At 42.1% G+C, this 21,888-nt stretch overlaps 2 protein-coding genes across 4 annotated transcripts in view; one reads left to right on the top strand and one right to left on the bottom strand.

Moving 5' to 3' along the window:
• Window positions 1-13,901, top strand: part of AP3M1 (adaptor related protein complex 3 subunit mu 1) — a 28,720-nt gene extending 14,819 nt beyond the window's left edge. Inside the window, exons 4-9 of one of the 2 annotated variants that reach the window (XR_004026812.1) lie at window positions 2,013-2,150; window positions 5,698-5,783; window positions 6,455-6,588; window positions 9,310-9,539; window positions 11,136-11,280; window positions 11,750-13,901. Coding sequence is in view for 1 of the 2 variants with exons in the window: in XM_003271267.4 (XP_003271315.1) it covers window positions 2,013-2,150; window positions 5,698-5,783; window positions 6,455-6,588; window positions 9,310-9,517; window positions 11,136-11,280; window positions 11,750-11,850 (812 nt within the window). In the remaining variant the exon portion in view is untranslated. The remainder of the gene's footprint in view (window positions 1-2,012; window positions 2,151-5,697; window positions 5,784-6,454; window positions 6,589-9,309; window positions 9,540-11,135; window positions 11,281-11,749) is intronic. The other variant, XM_003271267.4, reaches the window with a different exon arrangement.
• Window positions 13,902-15,502: 1,601 nt separating this feature from the next.
• The window catches only part of VCL (vinculin), a 128,095-nt gene continuing 121,709 nt past the window's right edge, over window positions 15,503-21,888 (bottom strand). For both annotated transcript variants that reach the window (XM_030799034.1, XM_030799033.1), the window contains 3 exons: window positions 21,210-21,413; window positions 20,715-20,819; window positions 15,503-17,635 (listed from right to left, as the gene is read on the bottom strand). In XM_030799034.1, coding sequence (XP_030654894.1) covers window positions 17,489-17,635; window positions 20,715-20,819; window positions 21,210-21,413 — 456 coding nt within the window. In that variant the 3' untranslated portion in view covers window positions 15,503-17,488. The remainder of the gene's footprint in view (window positions 17,636-20,714; window positions 20,820-21,209; window positions 21,414-21,888) is intronic.

The raw sequence follows: 21,888 nt of genomic DNA, 5'->3' as shown, positions 1-21,888 counted from the left end.
TTATGCATGCAGAAGATGTATTAAGAAAAAGTAGGAAATAATTTACTTATGAGATCTCATGCATTGTGGGCCTGTACTTGTGTTGTAAGCTTCCAGCTGGGTTTAATTCTTGAGTGTAGCTAGAAATTAGGCACATCCAGATGCCAATATTCTTTCGAAAGCATTAAAGTCTTTTAGAGAAAGATTCCTATGAAATGTTATATGCCACTCCAACTCCACTGTCCACCACTGTAAATCCTTGTCCAGTGCCTTGACCTAAAAATGAGGTGAGAGAGGCCTATAAGAAAAAGATCATTCAGCAGCTCTTTATTCATCCTCTGTGTAAGGATGAATGTTAGGAGAAATTCAGAGAAAGATAAGATGGCGTGTCTGTGCTCCTAAAACTTATACTCTGAATGGGACATTGGAAAAAAAATTAAAATAAGTAAGTAACTGTATAAGACTTTAAAAAGCAATTCCATACTTCACAGATAATGTAATAGCATTGGAAAATAAATACACATGATGTAATGTTAAATTGAAAAGTCAGCACAAAACTGAAAAAAATTATTCTTATATATAAATATTCACTCAGACAAAAAAGTTCTAAGTATTTACAATGATTATACCCAGCTAAATACAGATCATCTTTATTTTTGCTTTATACTTTCTAATTTTCCAAAATAAGCATGTATTTTATAGTCAGAGAAAAGTTACTAAAATATATAATGCAAAACATAACAGATTCATAAGGCAGTGTATTATAAAGTTCAAGAGAATGGTTCCATTAATGAAGTAATCCCTCCTGAACTGTGGTGGGTGGCCACCTTGGAGAATCAGTAGAATTCAGGAAGTGAGGGAGGAATAAGAGCATTCTGCATAGGTGGAACTGTATGAGAAAAAAACACACATGAAAGAGAAAAACCTAAAGTTTTGTTAATCCCTTTAGCAGAAGCAGAACTGTTTTTCAGTTGAGAAGTTAGAGATCAAATTAAAAAGTAGAGAAACTCCTTCAAAGCTAGGATAAATATTTAGCTTTTATCATAAAGCCAGTGAGCAAACATTGAAGGTTTTTGAGCAGGAAGATAACGTGATTATAGGTTGCAGGTAGGAGCACCAATCATAAGTAGACTGCAAAATTGTAGATACAGTATGATGGCGACTATATTTTAAAGTGCAATTAAAAACGAAAATTATCAAAATAGAAAAAAATACAACCTTCTGGTGGTGGAAATATTCAAAGAAATATGCCAAAATGTTAATATTGTATTAAAATGTTAATACCATAATATTAACAAAAATGTTAATTATACATGTATTTTGTTAGTAAGAAGACAGGTGTTTTTCTTTAAACCACCTTTCTGAACTCTACCTTTTTGTTGTTGTTGTTAAGTATGTAGTACTTTTGAATGGGAAATATAAATTAACCAAAATATTTAGTAAGTCACAGCTCAAAGATATGTGTTTTGGACAACCAGACTTATTTTTAGGCATGTGTCAGTTTACCAGGAAATTAGCCGGATACTGAATACTAGCTATATTGCAGCCGTATGGGTATGCTGACCTTAAAATAGGAAAAGGCCAGATTCCGTTTACTCCACTGAGGCCTGCTTGGCAGCATCTCTTGTAAAATAAAGTTGAATACTGAAGGGCCTAGTTATAACTCTATTCTCACTGGAGACATTTTATTGGCAGAAGATTTTGAAACAACCAACCTCTTTTTTCATCAGTGGCAGAGATTCTGTTGTTGAGCCACTGAAATTAGATTAGGTTACTGTTAACACACAGGAAGCAAAAGATAATTAAATAAATTTAACCTGGTTTGGCAGGTAGACAGAGGGCCACATGGCCTATATTTCTGTTCCAGAAATTTGATCATGTTGGTATGGATATGTCTGACAATTCTAGTGACCATCCACAACTTCATTAAGAAAAATCCAAACATGGATGAAGCAGCTTTTTTTTTCCTAGTAATAAATTTTGTCATGACTGTTTTACACATCAGCTTTGCCTTCTCCTTTTTTGGTTTCTAGGCAGTAGTAATGTTGGGGACACACTCCCCACTGGGCAACTGTCCAACATACCATGGCGTCGGGCAGGGGTAAAGTACACAAACAATGAAGCCTATTTTGATGTTGTTGAAGAAATAGACGCAATTATAGATAAATCAGGTAATTGTGTGCATGTCATCTTATTTGGGGAAAAACAATTCATCTGACACAGATGAATAGAAAACTGAAGTCCTGGCCGGGCGCGGTGGCTCACGCCTGTAATCTCAGCACTTTGGGAGGCCAAGGCAGGCGGAACATGAGATCAGAGTTCAAGACCAGCCTGGCCAACATGGTGAAACTCTGTCTCTAATAAAGATACAAAAAGTTAGCCGGGCATGGTGGCGCGCACCTGTAATCCCAGCTACTCGGAGGCTGAGGCAGGAGAATTGCTTGAACCCAGGAGGCGGAGGTTGCAGTGAGACAAGATCATGCCATTGCACTCCAGCCTGGCTCTGTCTCAACAAAAAAAAAAAAAAAGAAAGAAAGAAAGAAAAGAAAAGAAAATTGAAGTCCTTTGGCAGTATGGTTTTAGTGGAAAGGCATTCATTATCTGATGATTTTTAAATCTGTTTGTTAGTTTATTTATTTACTTATTTGAGACGGGGTCTCACACTGTTGCCCAGGCTGGAGTGCAATGACATGATCTTGGCTCACTGGAACCTTCACCTCCTGAGTTCAAGCGATCCTGCTGCCTCAGCTTCCCAAGTAGCTGGGATTACAGGCATGAGCCACCACACCTGGCTAAATTTTTTTTTTTTTTTTTTGAGACACAGTTTCACTCTTATTGCCCAGGGTGGAGTGCAATGGTGCAATCTCGGCTCACCGCAACCTCCGCCTCCCAGATTCAAGCAGTTCTTCTGCCTCAGGCTCCCAAGTACCTGGGATTACAGGCATGCACCAGCACGCCCAGCTAATTTTGTGTTTTTGGTGGAGATGGGATTTCTCCATGTTGGTCAGGCTGGTCTCGAATTCCTGATCTCAGGTGATCCGCCTGTTTCAGCCTCCCAAAATGCTAGGATTACAGGCGTGAGCCACTGCTCCCGGCCCTGGCTAATTTTTTGTATTTTTAGTAGAGACGGGGTTTCACAGTGTTGGCCAGGCTGGTCTCGAGCTCCTAACCTCAAGTGATCCACCTGCCTTGGCCTCCGAAAGTGCTGGGATTACAGGCGTGAGCCACTGCACCTGACCCATAAATCTGTTTATTTTGCCCATAGGTTACATATAATTTTCATAACCACTAGTTGAGGTCTGCCAGACATGTAAATCAGAACTCATAATGCCTTACTTTAAGCCAATTATTACCCTATGTACCTCTACCTCTTGCTATTTATTCCTTCTAACATTTATTGAAAATCTACTATATACCATGCTTTTGCTACTACATTATGTGCAGTACTTCTGATAAAAGCCCCTATCTGATTATTTTTCACTTTCTTTTTTTTTTTTAAGTACAGGGTCTTGCTCTTTTGCCCAGGCTGGAGTGCACTGGTGCAGTCCCTGCTTACTGTAGCCTTGACCTCCAGCTCATGTGATCCTCCTACCTCAAACTCCTGAGTAGCCTATAGTCCCAGCAAATCAGGAGGTACATGCCACCATGCCTGGCTAACTTTTATTTATTTTTTTTTGTACAGACAGGGTCTCACCATGTTGCCCAGGCTGGTCTTGAACTCCTGGGCTCAAGCAGTTTACCTACCTCAGCCTTCCAAAGTGCTGGGATTACAGGCATCAGCCACCACACCCAATCTAATTATCTTTTTAACCAGACAAAACAATAGTACTCTATAAGAATCGTAAAACTTTATTATTAAAAATAGCAGCCGAGCATGGTGGATCACGCCTGTAATTCCAGCACTTTGGGAGGCTTACGCAGGAAGATCACTTGAGCCCAGGAGTTCAAGACTAGCCTAGGCAACATAGCGAGACCCTATATCTATCAAAAAATTTAAAAGATTAGCTAGGCATGGGTTCCTTAATTCCACCTATTCAGGAGGCTGAGGCAGGAGGATTGCTTCAGCCCAGGAGTTCAATGCTATAGCGAACTATGTTCACACCACTGTACTCCAGCCTGGATGGCAGAGGGAGACCCTGTCTCTAAAAAAAAGCGAGATCTTTCTATTATGGATTCTATTTCTTAAAAGTTAACTTAGTCCATTTCGTAATACACTTGCCTCATTTAAAAATTCTGTTGAAGCCGGGCACGGTGGCTCACGTCTGTAATCCCAGCACTTTAGGAGGCTGAGGCGGGTGGATCACGAGGTCAGGAGATCCAGACCATCCTGGCTAACACGGTGAAACCCCATCTTTACTAAAAATACAAAAAATTAGCCAGGCGTGGTGGCAGATGCCTGTAGTCCCAGCTACTCGAGAGGCTGAGGCAGGAGAATGGCTTGAACCCTGGAGGTGGAGCTTGCAGTGAGCCCAGATAGCGCCACTGCACTCCATCCAGCTTGGGTGACAGAGCAAGACTCCGTCTCAAAAATAAAAAATAAAAAATAAATAAAATTCTATTGAAAGTGTTTTTGGCTTGTTTGTTTGTTTTGTTTTTGAGACAGAGTCCCACATTGTCACCCAGGCTGTAGTGCAGTGTTGTGGTCTCAGCTCACTGCAACGTCCGCCTTCTGGGTTCAAGCAATTCTCCTGCTTCAGCCTCCCAAGTAGCTGGGACTACAAGCACACACCACCACGCCTGGCTAATTTTTTGTATGTTTAGTCGAAACGGGGTTTTGCCACGTTGCCCAGGCTGGTCCCAAACTCCTGAGCTCAGATAATCCACCCACTTTGGCCTCCCTAAGTGCTAGGATTACAGGCATGAGCCACTGCATCCTGCCAAATATGTTTTAAACTCATATCCAGTCATCTTACAGGGTTGGCTCCATAAAGGAGACAGTTTAATTTTCCTTAGAATTAGCATATTCTGGCTGGGTATGGTAGCTCACACCTGTAATTCCAGCACTTTGGGAGGCTGAGGTAGGCGGATTGCTTGAGCCCAGAAGTTTGAGACCAGCCTGGGCAATATAACAAGACCCTGTCTCTACAAAAAAAATACAAAAATTAGCCGGGCGTGGAGGTGCATGCCTGTAGTACCAGCTGCTTGGGAGGCTGAGGTGGGAGGATTGCTTGAGCCCAGGAGGTTGAGGCTGGCTATCATAGCACCACTACACTCCAGCCTGGGTGACAGAGCAAGACCCTGTCTCAAAAAAAAAAAATTATATTCTACAGTGGCATACCTGTAGTCCCAGTTACTCTGGGGACCATCTGAGACTAGCTAGTCAGACCTTATCTCTTTAAAAAAAGGAAGAATTATCATATTCCAACCAGAGTTAGGTATGGACCTTGTCCCCTGACCTGTTAATAGAGATGTAAAGCTTCAGTAAATCTGACACCCAGAGGGTATCTCCATTATTCTAGATGTAGTGATTGTTGGGCTAGGTGTCATGGCACGTACCTATATTCCCAGCTGTTTGGGAGGCTAGGGCAAGAGGATTACTTGAGCCTGGGAGTGAGGCTGCAGTGAGCTATGATTGTGCAACTGCACTCCAACCTTGGCAACAGAGCAAGACTCTGTCTCTAAAAATAATAAATAAATAAAAATAAAAAGATACAGTGATAGCTCTAGTTAAGACTCATTTTCCATTGATGTTATCTTCCTTTTTCTTTCTTTCTTCAGGATCTACAGTCTTTGCAGAAATTCAGGGGGTCATTGATGCTTGCATTAAACTATCTGGAATGCCTGATCTCTCCCTTTCTTTCATGGTAAGTTTTATTCTCCTGTTTTATAGCCCCTTGAATGCCTAATACATGTGAAGTACTAAATGAAATGATAAATATTGAGATAAGTTTGCATCTTAGATCGCAAAGGATTGTCTCAGAAATATTACTAGCAGAGTTTCCTAGGACAGTCGCTTACATGATGAGCGTGGTCTTTGTGGAAAGGCTAAGGGAGGTCTTTGCCTGAGTGTGCTAGAAGGGGCTTAAAATTGGCTGGCTGGCTTCTGCAAATATCCAGTATCATTTTTACTGAATAATTATTTGCTTTGCTGATATGAAAGGACACTGGTCTTTTGTATCATTTTAGAGTCAGCGTGATATACTGCTAGGAACAATTAAGAGAACTGACTTCTGGTGTTGTCACCAGTTTGTTCTGACCTTAAGTCCTCTGAACCTCAGTTTTTTAATCTGTTAAAGGGGAATAATACTACTTGCCTTTTCTCCTTTATATTTATTGAAATTCAAATAAAATAGTGTACATAAAATATTTACAAACTTTAAAACATTGTGAAACTGTAAGGTTGTGTAGATGTGGTCATAAACTCTTCCATGATTGCTTTATCTTCAGGGAACATACTGATTTGTCAAGGTATCTGAGTACAGTTCCCATATTCATTATACTCTATGAACACGACTGTCTTCTGTTTTCCTGGCAGAACCCTAGGCTTCTGGATGATGTCAGCTTCCACCCCTGCATCCGGTTCAAGCGTTGGGAATCTGAAAGAGTTTTGTCATTTATTCCTCCAGATGGAAATTTCCGACTCATATCATACCGTGTCAGCTCACAAAAGTATGTTGATGCATCAGCCAGAATCTGCCATCATACATATCAAGTAGAACTCACCTTTCCCTGTTTCTTTCTGACAATTGAGTACTTGAGGTCATCACTACTCACTTTAACCATAGCTCACCAGGAGACCCAGTGAGAACTGATGAAAATACGCACCTAAAATAATCAGTATACTTTGAGTATATGAGTGTAGAGTGGTACTAAGTGAGACTAGAGTAAAACCTATAGCCAAGAGCAAGCAAACCATACATAACCTGGGCAAAAGGTTATGGTACCGGTCCTTTGCAAGGTTATGCATGGTCAAATCATGGCACTGGTTCTTTGCTCAGGTTATGCATGGTCCATTTTGCTCTGCTTCTGACAGCTGAGTACTTTGCAAGCAGAGCAAAACGGACGATGCATAACCTGGGCAAAACCATGAACCATTGCCATAATCTTACCATAGGCTGTAGACTTTGTGGCTAACAAGGAGACATACCTACCTGTAGTTTATGAGGACATTCCCCAACTTACCTGCTTCAAGTCAATCTTTCTGCATTGAGTATTTAAGGAACTGTTTAGCATTGAGGGGCTGGGTGCAGTGGTTCACTCCTGTAATGCCAACACTTTGGGAGGCCAATGTGGGCAGATCACTTGGGGTCGAGAGTTCTAGACCAGTCTGGTCAACATGGTGAAACCCTGTCTCTGCTAAAAACACAAAATTAGCCAGGCGTGGTAGCGTGTGCCTATAATCTCAACTACTTGGGAGGCTGAGGCATGAGAATCACTTGAACCTGGAAGGCAGAGGTTGCAGTGACAGATCACACCACTGTACTTAACTACAGCCTGGCCAACAGGGTGAAACTCCATCTCAAAAAAAAAAAAAAATTAGCATTGGGGATCGTAGTTATAGCTAGTTTGTTTTGAAAATACCAAAAGTTATTTGAGTAACATGACAGGACTCAAAACAGAGAAATTATTTCTTGGCTCTTTTCTTTTTTTTTTGAGCCGGAGTTTGGCTCTTGTTGCTCAGGTTGGAGTGCAATGGTGAAATCTCAGCTTACCGCAACCTCCACCTCCAGGGTTCGAGTGATTCTCCTGCCTCAGCCTCCCAAGTAGCTGGGATTACATGCATGAATCACCACGCCCGGCTAATTTTGTGTTTTTAGTAGAGGCGGGGTTTCTCCATGTTGGTCAGGCTGGTCTTGAACTCCAGACCTCAGGTGATCTGCCCACCTCAGCCTCCCAAAGTGCTGGGATTACAGGCGTGAGCCACCGTGCCTGGCCTGTTTCTTGGCTCTTATCACATAGGAACTGTTTTCATTTATATAAAACATATTTTACATTATTTTTCAGTGGATCGTAATTCATTTTAAACTAGGGCCATTTGCCCCAATTGTTTTTTTTGTTTGTTTATGTTATTTTGGTTTTGTTTGTTTGTTTTGAGACGGAGTTTCACTATTGTCACCCAGGCTGGAGTGCAATGGCGTGATCTTGGCTCACTGCAACCTCTACCTCCTGGGTTCAAGCGATTCTCCTGCCTTAGCCTCCCAAGTAGCTGGGATTACAGGCACCTGCCACTGCGCCCAGCTAATTTTTGTTTTTTGTTATTTTTTTTTAGTAGAAAGGGGGTTTCACCATGTTGGCCAGGCTGGTCTCAAACTCCTGATCTCCAGTGATCTGCCTGCCTTGGCCTCCCAAAGTGCTGGGATTACAGGTGTGAGCCACTGCACCCAGCCGCCCCAATTGTTTATACGGTTATTAAACTTCAGATTTCTGTCTTGATTTGTATACAGTTCCCAGCACAGTGGTACCAGAACATTATGCTGTACTCAGCTTGCCCTTGTGTAGATGCTGAATCTGCAGTTCTAGAGGTACTGCCATCTTGGTATCCTTGGAGGATTGGTTGCAAAAATCAGCAGATGCTCAAGTCCCTTATATAAAATGGTGTAGTATTTGCATACAACCTATGCATATCCTCCTGTATACTTTAAATCATCTCCAAGTTACTTGTGATAGTACACTGTAAACACTGTGTAAATGATTGTTATAACATGTTGACTTTTTATTTTTATTATTTTTTGTAGTTACATTGTTATTTTTTACTTTTTTTTTTTTTTTTTTTTTGAGATGGCATCTCGCTCTGTTGCCCAGGCTGGAGTGCAGTGGCGCAATCTCAGCTCACTGCAATCTCCGCTTCCCAGGTTCAAGCAATTCTCCTGCCTCAGGCTTCCAAGTAGCTGGGACTACAGGCATGAGCCACCACACCCAGCTAATTTTTGTATTTTTAGTAGAGACGAGGTTTCACTATGTTGGCCAGGCTGGTCTTGAACTCCTCGCCTCGGCCTTCCAAAGTACTGAGATTACAGGTGTGAGCCACCGTGCCCAGCCCTAGCTAATTTTTGTAGAGACGAGGTTTCACCATGTTGGCCAGGCTGGTCTCAAACTCCTGACCTCAGGTGATCCCCTCCCACCCCCGGTCTCGGCCTCCCAAAGTGCCAGGATTACAGGCATGAGCCACCATGCCTGGCCAATTTTTTGAAATAATATTTTCAATCCTCAGCTGATCAAATTCAAGGATGCAGAACTGTGGCTACAGAGAGCTGACTCTGTAGTACCTTATTGTGGAGTTAAAGGCAGGGTAGGATACTCTGGACAGAGGTTTTCAGGATTCCTCTGGAGCTGTCCCCACACCATTAATTGTATTTGTGCTTTTGTATCTTTCTCTGTTTCTCTTTTTAGTCTAGTGGCAATACCAGTGTATGTGAAACATAGTATCAGCTTTAAGGAGAACAGTTCTTGTGGCAGATTTGATATAACAATTGGACCAAAGCAGAATATGGGGAAAACTATTGAAGGAATTACAGTGACAGTTCACATGCCAAAAGTTGTGCTGAACATGAACCTGACACCCACACAAGGCAGCTATACATTTGATCCAGTCACCAAGGTACAGCCACTTCAAATCAAGAGTGAGCAAGTGTTTCTGCAATCTATTTTGTGATTTGTGGGGAGGGATGGAGGGAAAGGTTTGGCACCTTGTTTAAAACTAAAGTTTGTATCAAAACCTAGAGAGCATACTGTGCTGTGCTTCTGCCACTGGCTGCAGAAGGAATCCTGCAGCTGCTACTGAGTAGATGAACAGAAAATTGTGTCATTCTGTCTTTTTTCAGAGTGTGCCTTCACTCATCCATTATTAATCCAGAGCCTGACTCTGCTATCTAATAAGAAAGAAGTAAAAGCTTTTTAAAAAGAGAAAACATTATGTAGATTGAAGAAGATACTATGATGGTCTGTGAATTACTAAGTTTTCTACATAAATTGATCATTAAGACCTTTTTCTTCCTTTATAATTTAAAAGCATTATTTCATACTCTTTCACAGGGCTAGGAAAGTTGCTTCCTCACTCTACTTAAATTTTTGTGTAACAGGGTTTTCAGAGAAACTGTAGCAGATGATTTTCTCTCAGCTTCCTGATTAGCTGGTAAATATGATTGTTTTCAATAGCAGAGTCATTGAGCTACCTGATAAATGAAAAGTCATGTTTTTTGAATAACATCATAGAACGTTAAAGATTATTTAATACAGTTGTAAGGATTCAAAGAACCTCCTCCTGGAGACCACACAGGGCTGAGAAAGGGAGCTTCAGATTCCTGGTCCTTTCCCACAGCTTCAACTGTGACAGCTTTGCTTTCTTTCTCATCTGCTGTTGAGCCTTCACACCAAAGATTTCATTTGAACAATGGGTTTCACAGCTAAAAGTTTTAAAAACTCCCTCTTAAGTCAATCTGATTATTTTACAGAAAAATAAACAGAGGCTGGGTGCAGTGGCTTACGCCTGTAATCCCAGCACTTTGGGAGGCCGAGGTGGGCAGATCACCTGAGGTCGGGAGTTCGAGACCAGCCTGACCAACATGGAGAAACCCCATCTCTACTAAAACTACAAAATTAGCTGGGCATGGTGGCACATGCCTGTATCCCAGCTGCTTGGGAGGCTGAGGCAGGAGCATCGCTTGAACCTGGGAGGCAGAGGTTGTGGTGAGCCAAGATTGCGCCATTGCACTCCATCCTAGGCAACAAGAGCGAAACTCTGTCTCAAAAAAAAAAAAAAGAAAGAAACAGGCCCAGAGAAAAGATGGTTATGATGGAGAACATTTGAAATCAGAAGGCCTTAGGTTCAAATCCCAGCCTTACCTCTGACTAGCTATGTGACCTTGAGCAAGTCATTTGATCTCTGAGCCTTAATTTCCTCTGAGCTTTAATTTCCTGCTTTGTAAATAGAAGACAAAAGCTACTTCACAGCCCTCAATGAGATAACATATGAATAGTGCTAAGCACGGTGCTAATACAAAAGAAAATGCTCAACAAATGTATATTCTCTGCCCTCACTCCCCATTGCAGAGTGACAGAACTAATCAGAGGTAAACTCACTGTAGATGCCAGATCTCTTGTTTTCAAGAGACTGCACTTCAGTTTGTACAGAAGTTTATGATATCTTTGAACTTTGTTTTTGAGGGTTTGTCTTTAATAAATGGTTCTATTTGTTTTTCATTTTTTGTCTTTTTAAGGTACTAACATGGGATGTGGGAAAAATTACTCCACAAAAGCTCCCAAGTCTTAAAGGACTGGTAAATTTACAGTCTGGAGCCCCAAAACCAGAAGAGAATCCGAGCCTCAACATACAGTTTAAGATACAGCAGCTTGCTATTTCAGGTAAGGATAAGGTTGACTTGTAGTTAAGGGTAATTGAGTTTTGCAAGCTCATTTATTAGGCACTTAGAAGAGTAACAAAAGTTTCCTTCTCTAGAAAGAGCAGTAGCCCATTTGCCTTTTACACTGTGCTTGGTGGGGCAGTCTCCCAGGCACCGACCAAATGATTTTGGAGAGCACCTTATTTCAAACAGCTACCCCTCACCTCTGCCCTCATTTAAGCACCAAAAAGGAAATTATTCATATTTACAGTAAGTAGAATTATACTTCACAGACATTCCCTGCCTGTGTGGGAATCTTAACCAAAACCATACCATCAAAGTGCAATAATTTGTAAATGATAGAAGAGACATTTCTTCCAAATGATGGAAGGGACACTGGTTAATGTCAGATTTACCATATAGTGCTCATTGCTAACATTATATTGGTTGGGATGATGATAATTTATTCTTTTTCATTCTTTTTGATACAGGCTTAAAAGTAAACCGTTTGGACATGTATGGGGAGAAATATAAGCCATTTAAAGGAGTCAAATACGTCACGAAAGCTGGAAAGTTCCAAGTGAGGACATGAGAAGAGGCCAAAATTCCTCAAGACCAGTTTGTTTTACAAGTGTCATTACGATGTATTACTATTAGGTACCAAGTGGGTGGGAATACATATTCTAGTTAAAGCTTTGTGTCCAGCTACACACCACTAACAAAGTTGCTTAGTTATCAATGTAGGATTCTTAAGGAGCTTTAAGCTAAGGAAACCTTTTAGTGACTTAGCTTATTTTGTATCTTTTCACTTAGGAAGATTTTGGAGGTGATTTTTTTTCAAAGGAGGATACCATCTGACAGCTGCACATTTTAACAGCAAAGGCAGAAAGCTACAGTGATAACCTCTTTCCTAAAAGAGTTAACTGGTCTCATCCAGCAGAAGCTATCTTAAATCTGTGATGTGTCAGGTGCAGCCAAATATCACACCTTCTGATCTTAGCCATCCCAAACCAGTATCTGTCCCAAGAGAGGAAATTCCCCCCACCCCGAGAAGTTTACAGAAAACTGCCTCTTCAAGTGTTTGCCTTATTCAGCTTTTCACTTGTGCCATTAAGCAAGCACTGTAGCAAAAGCCACTTCCACATGGCCCTGGCAGGGAGCACTGCTGCTCCATGCTCCATTCTCACTGTACTTGGTATTGTATTTTTTATAAATAAGATTTTTATGTAAAGCTTAGAATTTGATTTACAGGGACCTTGCTGCAGTAAATACCATCTCAATTTTGTGCCACTGGTTCAGCTGTTAGCACAGTAAAGAAATCATTTGTATCAAAGGGGCAAATGCTTTATTAAGGTAGTAAAAGGGAACATTACTTCTGCTTTTAGGAAGTTACTGCAAGCACAAGCATTTGTGCTTTTAAGCAAATTAAAGTAGTAAAAGAAAAACTTAAGTGAAACCTTTGCCATCTTCATGTTTTATAATATAAAGCTTACCCAACACCAGTTAAGCCATGGTTAACCTAAATGCCTCATGCCCCAGTTCAGCAAAAGGAGGAAAATGTGCCTGCCTCACAGTCATCAGTCTTTTTAAATCTTTTTTGTTATTGTTCTTAAGGGGTTGAATTTGCCTGCATTCCTTGTCTTTAGGGGAAATTCCCTTTTCATATTGTGTGCTTCCCAAAGCTATAGGCATAGATTTCTTCCAGAAACTATTGTCATAATTGTCATTGAAGTGCTTAAATATACCTACTATACTGACAAAATGCATGGAAGTGAGTTATAATGAGGCAGAAACAAAATCCTCGGTAACATTGATGATACTCTACCGATTACCATGGTTTTGGAAAGTCAGTCAACAGTTGTATTATTGCACTCAACTTCATTGTGTCATTTTATTTAACTTCTTCATCTTGGTGGTCCTTGCCCAGTTATTTTGCCTCATTAGACATCAAGAAATGGAGAAAGACTGAAAGTTAAGATATTAAGTGCTTGTTCTTCATGTTTCCTTCTTGTTATTTATGCTATTTTCTTCTCTTTGTGGCTCCATTCTTCTTTCAGTCTTCTCTACTTATAACTCTTTCCCTTATGCTAAGGATAGCCCTTACACTCATCCCATCCATGCTGTCAAGGGCTGCTGGTTGGTGCCGGTACAAGAAGCCCACTGAGCAGTTTTCTTACCTTTTCCTGCCCTGCCTTTCATGGAATAAGAAAGGCAACGTTTTGCAGCTTCCAAATTTCTGAAGAAGCTAATCTCAGATTGGCAGTTAAAGTCAAAATGTTGCCAAATATTTATTCCTTTTGCCTAAGTTTGGCTGCCCGGTTCAATTGATTTTTATTTTTAATGTCTTGACTCTTCAGAGTTCATACCTCAAAAGAACAATCAGAACATTTGCTTTGCTTTCTGCTGAATCCCTAATCTCAACAATTTATACCTGGACTGTCCAGTTCTCCTCCTGTACTATCTTCTCTTCTGTCCAAGTAGAATGTATGCCAGGAGCTCCTTCCCTCTAGCAATTTCTACTAAAATGTCCAAGTAGAATGTTTCCTTTTACAATCAAATTACTGTATTTATTAATTTGCTAGAATCCAGTAAATCATTTTGGTAGCTCTGGCTGTGCTATCAATAAAAAGATGAAGGCAACAAGTTGATTTTTTTTAGGTCTACTATTGATTGAACATTCTCCAATGGGCAAGGCTCATTGTCAAAGCAGGGTGAACATGATCAGATTTTCTTCTGCATCATCACACAAGCTGTGAGTATTGCTACAAAGCACTTCTCAGTACTCCTTCCCTAACCTCAGTACGTTAGTAGCCATTCATACTTGGCTTAAGCATCACCATTCTGGCCACAGTCTGAGAGATTAGTGATCAAAGCTCCCTTCCCTATCACTACCACCACCTACTGATAACAAAGATTCCTGAATACTTAGTAGTAGTAAAATATTTTTCAAGCACAGAGTTACAGCTAATCCTAGATCACTTGTTCTAAATTCATAAGGGAGTGTATCAAGAGCAAATCAAGTAAATCATTCTTTCCTGAGTGTGGGAGTCACCATCATTTTATTCAAAGGGAGTTCCTGTGATAGGTTCATTCCTTAAGTGGTGCTACAGAAGGACCCTAGGAAAATGCTGATCCTGTCCTGAGAGGCAACTGATTTAAGAAAATGATTATACTACAGCAGGAAGGCAGCACCAGTGAACATGTGGTAAATGGCAAAAACAAGACCGTTTTAGAAACTGCTAATTCAGTAGTAGCCTTGGACTTTCCTTTAACTCAAACACGCTGGAATATGTCTTTATAGTCGGCAACTTTCCAAGATAAAGCAGTGATAATGGCAGTTGGCAACACTAAATATCAATATCATCACCCTTTAATGACATATTACCCCTTTCAGATCTAGAAAATCAGGCAAAATGTGATGTCCCAACTCTGCTCTAAAAACCTGCTCCTACTATTTTAGTCAGTGTTTCTTTAAGGAAGACGAGGACTGTGTCCCCAAAAGCTAACTCTGCCTTATAGCCCTGGTGGATCCCTGAAAACTCTATTTATTCTATACTGGGCTTTGGAATATGAAAAATGGACCTGTGTGGCCGGGTGTGGTGGATCACACCTGTAATCCCAGCACTTTGGGAGGTCAAGGTAGGCGGATCACTTGAGGTCAGGAGTTCAAGACCAGCCTGGCCAACATGGTGAAACCCCATCTCTACTAAAAATACAAAAATTAGCCAGGTGTGGTGGCGCACGCGTGTATTCCCAGCTACATGGGAGGCTGAGGCAGGAGAATTGCTTGAACCCAGGAGGCGGAGGTTGCAGTGAGCTGAGATTGCACCACTGCACTGCAGCCTGGGCAACAGAGCAAGTCTCTGTCTTGCAGCGGGGGGAAGGACCTGTGGTACTCCTACAAACTTAATTTTAGCTTTTCAGGGAACAGTGGTGGTCTCCACAGATAGCTAGAATCTTCTAAGATGAAAACAAACTGTTTCATCCAGCTGCTTTCTGCCTACTGTTAACCTTTGCCACTTCCATTCCTTCAAGTGTGTAATCCCCAAGGTTGTCTTGTATTACACACATCCTTGTTAAGTAAATATACCACCATTGATTTCTTCTTTCAGTGCAAATTTGGATTAAATAAAAATCTTTAGTTTCCAGATCTTGAGGATTAGTTTCATTGGCTATTCATCAAAACAAAGGAGAAATCTGACGTAAAAGTTCTTGCTAAAGTAACATACCCATCATTTAAAGCATTTTTTTATACAAATGCATTTTATTGTTTTAAACAGAACAAAAGAAGAGGCAGAAAATATTTGCATATAACAAATCCTAGCTTATAAATGTAGTTTTTTAGCAGTGATGTCTCTAATCATCATTCAGGGATTTTTTTTTTTTTTTTAATTTGCTTCACTGTGTCTTGAGCACTGATATTGGAGAAAAGCACATCCGGCATAAAGTGTAAACCAGTGTCTCAAATCACTGGAAGAACCGGTGCAAACATGATTTTTCTTATTTCCTCTAAGTAATCTTTAGTAAAAGAACAAGTGATCTTTGGCATAGATTCATACTTTAAAGGCATTAATATTGCATTTATATCAGGCAAGCAACTATACAAATATGCTGAGGGCCTTGAAAATAATCATCCTCATTTTAAAGGAAATAGTGAAAGCCTGAGTGTACAGGACCAACTGAAGTTTTACACATTCGATGTTGGGAACTAACACACAGCGATGGGTGGGAAGGAAGGATGTTCAGGCAAGGGTTCTTACTCCTTTACTCATCTGGTTCTGGCTTTGGGAAAAAATAAGGTTTCATGTGCTGGGAAATACTTAGCAGTAATAAGTACCAAAAAGGAAACACTGCCTTCTCATTTTGCCTAGTAGGAACTTACTGTGGTGATAAGAAATATGAAACCCATTACTCTCTTGAACCCCATACTTGGGAATAGATGCAGAGAGCTTGGTTGTAGTTGGTTGCAGGGAGGTAGGAATTACAGGAGTAGTATTTCCCATTGATTCATCTTCAGCAGCACTAGAATTGTAGTCTGCAAATACCACTCTCCCTTAGGCAGGAAGTGTCCTTCAGACAGGGCTGCCTTGCCATTAAACACTCTTAGGGGACAAGCACTCATTCTTAGGACTGAATTTTAAAAGGATAAAACAGATCTTTTAGAGTTACAGATGAACAAACACCTACACAGCTTTAAAATCTTGTTTAGAAAGGGTGTGGAGGAAGGCTACAAAAACCAGGATAGGAGACATGTTTTGGTTAAAATTAAAATGCAGCATTTCAGCTCAAAATGAACAATTAAGAGCTAAGAATGAATGATAAGGCCTCAGCACAGACCTCTGCAGGCAGTGACTAAGCATAGAGTGCCGGGAGTGGTCCTGCTGGGAAGACGACAGGGCCACACCCTGGCTACCCTGCCCTTCCAGTGGCAGAGAGCACCAGGACACAGTGTGTTCATGGGATGGCTACCTTGGCGGGCTGAGGCAGGATATGGGACGGGAAGTTTCCCTAACACAGACATTGCTCAGGGGCATGGTAAAAGCAGAATCATATGATTCTGTGATTTCTTCCTGACAGTGAAATACAGTTTTATATTGTGGAAAACTAGAAGGATTAAACTGAGGAAGGGCAGGAAATGAATCCAGGCCCGATATGCTGGGGCTCCACAGAGGCCACCTTCCCCTGTAGCAGCGAAGCTCACTTCTGAAAAGGACCCAGGTAGCACAGCCCAGGGAAGGAAGGCATGGTTGGCAGCAACATGGAAAGCTCAAAACAATTTTTGGAGGCACAGCAATTTTCTTCTTAGTAACTGACTTGCCTGGGCCCTGGGTCTTGCGAGTCTGGAAGAGTGAATGGGAGCCAAGGAAAGAGAAACAGAGGGAAGTGTCCCCTAGGGAACAAGGGCAGCGCACGGTGTCTGGCTAGTGTTCACTTGGATTCTGAGCTTATGTGAAGTCCATGGGCTAGAAACCCAGTCTGCCTATTGGGATAGAGGGTGCACAAGTGTAACTGTGTTTGAGAATACAGGCTTTATACAGAAACACATTTCAAAGTGTCCATGAAAAAAGAGTATAAATGTTTTCTAATTTGAAGAGGCCCCCATTCCTTTCTGATGTGTCAGGCCAGGATGTGATTTTCAGCTCCCAGCAACTCTGGGCAGCTCCTGGGACTCAGATCATTTTCCTTCTTTTTAGTAGAGGTTTCTGTGCCAGCCAGGCTCAGCCAGGTGCCTACTGGTACCAGGGAGTCTTTCTAACCCAGCGCAGTGTAAATCCAGCATCTGTTCGAATTTTGATTGAAGCAGCTTCTGCTTCCCGCACAGTCTCCTTCACAGACTGCATGAGGTTCTGGGCGTTGTGAACCAGCATCTCTGTGGCCTGCAAGGAAAGAGGTACCTTCCGTTACCCAGAGTCCCTGATGCAGACCTGTCTCTAAAATAGGTTTCAGCCAGGAGTGGGATGCAGCTAACCCCACTGGTACCTGGCATCCCCCATATTTGCTTGCATCACTAGGGGTTTTCCCAGATCACCAAAAAGAACCCAAAACTGGCCATCGCTGATTGTGTACTGTGGCTTCAGATAGCCTACAGCATGTCCTCTTTCTTGGTCTTCAAACATGCTTCTCCCTCAGGACTTGCTGTTTCCTGTACCTGGACTGCTCTTTCCCCAGGGATCCCCCTCACCTTCAGATTTGCTCACTTGTCACCTTGGTGAGGATTTCCCTGCTCATTCTTTTTTTGAGATGGGGTCTTTCTCTTTCATCCAGGCTGGAGTGCAGTGGTGTGATCTCGGCCACTGCAGCCTCTGCTTCCTGGGCTCAAGGATCCTCCTGCCTCAGCCTTTGAGCAGATGGGACAATAGGTACATGCTGCCACATCTGGGTAATTTTTTTATTTTTTGTACAGACGGGGTTCCGCCATGTTGCCCAGGTTGGACTCATACTCCTGGGCTCAAGTGATCTGCCCACCTCAGCCTCCCAAAGTGCTAAGACTACAGGTGTGAGCCACCGCGCTTGGCCTTATTTTTTCCATTGAACCTATCATCACGAACTGATACACTACGTATTTTACCTAGGTTGTTTGGGAGTTTTGAGGTTTTTTTCTGTCTTCACACTAAAATTTAAGTTATACAGAGTAGATTTTTGTCAATTTTGTGCACTGTCGTACCCCCAGTATTTAGGATGGTGCCTGGCACACAGGAGGTATTTCATAAATATTTAATTAATGAATTTTAAAAACAACCAAATGAACAAACCAAGCAACTAACCACTTTAAACCCATGAAAATCTAAATATATTAATCTTTGAAACACACAGACTTATAGGACTGAAATCACATTGGTACTCTACCATAGAAAGTCAAGGATCTTGGCAATTCATCAGCCCAGTAATTCTTAGCTATTTTTGAGTCATACATCATTTGAGGATTTAATGAAGGTGGTGAATTCTCCCCCAGAAAAAATGCACACCTGCATAAAATTTGTACTCAGTTTCACAGGCTCTGATAAGTGTAACTGTGGGCTGGAATTCCTCATCAGTTGTTCTTTTCACTTGGTCAGCAAAGGGACTCAGGCCCAGAGACATTCATAGAGTAAGGATTAGGACTCAAGATTTCTGACTTATAGTCCTATGGGTTTTGTTTTTGTTTTTTTGGTTTTTTTTTTTTTTTTTTTTTTTTTTTTTGAGACGGAGTTTCGCTCTTGTTGCCCAGGCTGGAGTGCAATGGCGTGATCTCAGCTCACTGCAACTTCCGCCTCCCAGGTTCAAGCGATTCTCCTGCCCCAGCCTCCCAAACAGTCCTGTGTTTTTTTCCATTCTACCATACTATCAATTTCTACCCTTTTTAAAATTGGAATATTTAATGGAACATAATAGATATTCTCAAGGCATATTTTTAGTGGTTAATTGATTAAGTCTGTGATTAGGCCTGAATCTCAGTCTTATCCTTCCTTCCCCATTTTTTTCCATCTTTCTTTGGACAGAAGAGATCACATGACATAGAAACAGCAAAGGGTGCAAACCCTGCATAGAATATATGGAAGTTAGGTGTGAAGATACAGTTCCCATGGTTTGGGAGAAGGGAGGATTAGGGTGAGAGTTGTTGGATTAGAATATGGTAGCAGAAGCAACAATAATGGCACCTAGAAGAATGGCCGCCTTATTTCCTCTAAAGCGCCCCAGTGCCCTATCTCCTGGCCTAGAGATCAGAAACAGTTGTTCTTTCAAACTATTTTTGAGTTCCCCAAGGGGGGTGGGGGGAATTGTGTCTCTTAATTTTTTAAACTCCCTTAACACCTAATACAGTGCTTCACCTTAGCCCATGTGTGATGAGCCCTGTGTGGCTAGTCCAACAAAACTATGTACCCTATGTGTGAGGAGCCCTGTGTGGGCAGTCCATCTGGGAATCTTGCTCAGAGCAGGGCCTCCCGGAGGGGAAATAAGGAGAGTAAGGGGTACTCAAATGAGGGTTTCCTGAAAGACTTGGGCCAAGATTCCGGGAAGGAGGACAAACTTGGGTGATTGCCAAGGTGTATGCAGGAAGCAGTGGTTAAGAGAACCTTCTCAGCATCCTTATTTCTATATCAGAGAAACCTAAAGAAAATATAAGAGAAGCACCTCCTTTGAGCTGTCATTTCAGTTTCAGCACAGGCCTAACTACCTCATGCCCCTGAAAAGGCTGCACTGTTCATCCTCCCTGAGGCACTAACACACAGAGAGCTGGAAAGCGGACATTCTCTCCAGCCAGAAACATACAGTGAGTTGAAATGAACAGGCACTGGAGGCCTCAAAAGAGCCAAACTTATTCCAAGGGTAAGGAACTGAGTAGAGTCCTAACTGCCACTGATCCATAGTGTTATTTCAGACACTTAACCTCTCTAGACCTCAGTTTCCTATCTGTAAAATGACAAAAGTTGCCCAAGAGCAATTCCAGATTCCTTTTATTTATTCATTTATTTATTTATTTTGAGGTGGGGTCTTGCTATCTTGCCCAAGCTAGTCTTGAACTCCTGGTTTCAAGTGATCCTACTGCCTCAGCCTCCTGAGTTAGCTGGGACTACAGGTGCACACCACCACACCTGGCTCCCAATTCCTGGCTTTTTGTTTTGTTTTGTTTTGTTTTGTTTTTTCAAGACAAGAGTCTCACTCTGTCACCCAGGCTGGAGTGCAGTGGTGCAATCACAGCTTACTGCCTTGACCTTCTGGGCTTAAGCAATCCTCCCGCCTCAGCCTCCCAAAGTGCTGGGATTACCTGCATGTGCCACTGCACCTGGCCCCAATTCCAAATTTCTGATGTATCTATCCAACACAGACTTTCCCCTCCTGAGAGAGTCTGAGTGCATCCCACATATTGAATACTCAATACTCGATTAAGAGGTAAAATTTCCCCAAAGCAGAGTTAAATTACTGCAAAACGGCACAGAAGCTGCCAGCCAGAAACCAAAAAGAGCTGCCACATACCTGCTCAGACTCCTCATCACTGATGTTGGTCCGGCCCAGCATGGTGGCCTTCACTGTGGACAGGATTTTGAGCTGGGTGCTTATGGTTGGGATTCGCTCACATACCTAAAGAGAAAGTTTAATTTGGTATGTTTCTCTGTTTGCCTTGCCCACAAGCTCCTTGAAGGCAAGACTTATCTACCTCTATATTCCCATTGGCTGGCACAGAGAAGGCACTCGATAAATAAGCAGCAGAATTCCACTTTTTTTTTCCCTTAGGGTCAGTACAATCCCTTTCTCCAGAAATGGAAGCATTCACTTGATTAGGAAGTAACCTTTCCTGAATCTGTCTTTCCCAGTACATTTGTTTTTTTCCCTTTCTGCTATTTCTGTCCCCAGTGAAGTGCCTCTTTCTCCCTTACCTAGCTTTTCTCTCCTGCTTTGCCCCCTCTCATACCCTCCCACTCCAACACACACACACACACACACACACACGCAGCCTCTTTCCCTGAGTACCTGTAAGAGGTTGGTTCTAATCCGTTTATCTGTGCACTGCTTGGCAACCTCCTTGGCCAACCGAGTCACCTCATCTGAGGCCTTGGCGATGTCCTTGGCACACTGAATGAGTGCCCGCTTGGTACCACTGCCCCCTCTTACCAGCCGAGACATTTCAGCCATCAGCAGAGCCATGCGCTTGGCTGCTGCAATGATGTCATTGCCCTAGAGGGAAGCAAAGATACAGTGTGAGCTCTGCCCACACTCTGGCCATGTTAAGGAAGGAAGGAGAAGCGCAGAGAAGAGGAGGGAGCTTGCCACCTTAGCATCCCTCCGGAAGGGTGAGAAGAGGAGAAAAGGGCCGTTCTTGAGTGATACAGATAGCACTGGAGGAAAAAAAAGAATGAGACAGGGCACTCACCCAAGCACTCAGTGTGTGAGAGAGAGAGGGGAAAGAGAGAGGAGAGAGGAGGGGGAAAGGAGAGGGAGAGAGACATTTCCTGACTAAAAAAAAGGAAGACCCAGATATTAGTCTGAAAGGGCAAGATGTGCACCCCAGGCACAGCACTGAACAAGCACTTTGGCATCTCCAGGTTAATCATATCAATAAACTGGGGACAGGCCAAGGAGCTGGTTAAACAGGCACTTTCATTTCTATAGGGAGAAAGCAGTAGAGCTGGCCTGAGGGGAAAAATACAGA

The sequence above is a fragment of the Nomascus leucogenys genome, chromosome 18 (assembly GCF_006542625.1).
Source record: "Nomascus leucogenys isolate Asia chromosome 18, Asia_NLE_v1, whole genome shotgun sequence".
In the NCBI taxonomy this organism is placed as follows: domain Eukaryota; kingdom Metazoa; phylum Chordata; class Mammalia; order Primates; family Hylobatidae; genus Nomascus; species Nomascus leucogenys.
Note: the sequence above shows the minus strand (reverse complement) of the source record. Positions and strands in the feature narration are given on the sequence as shown.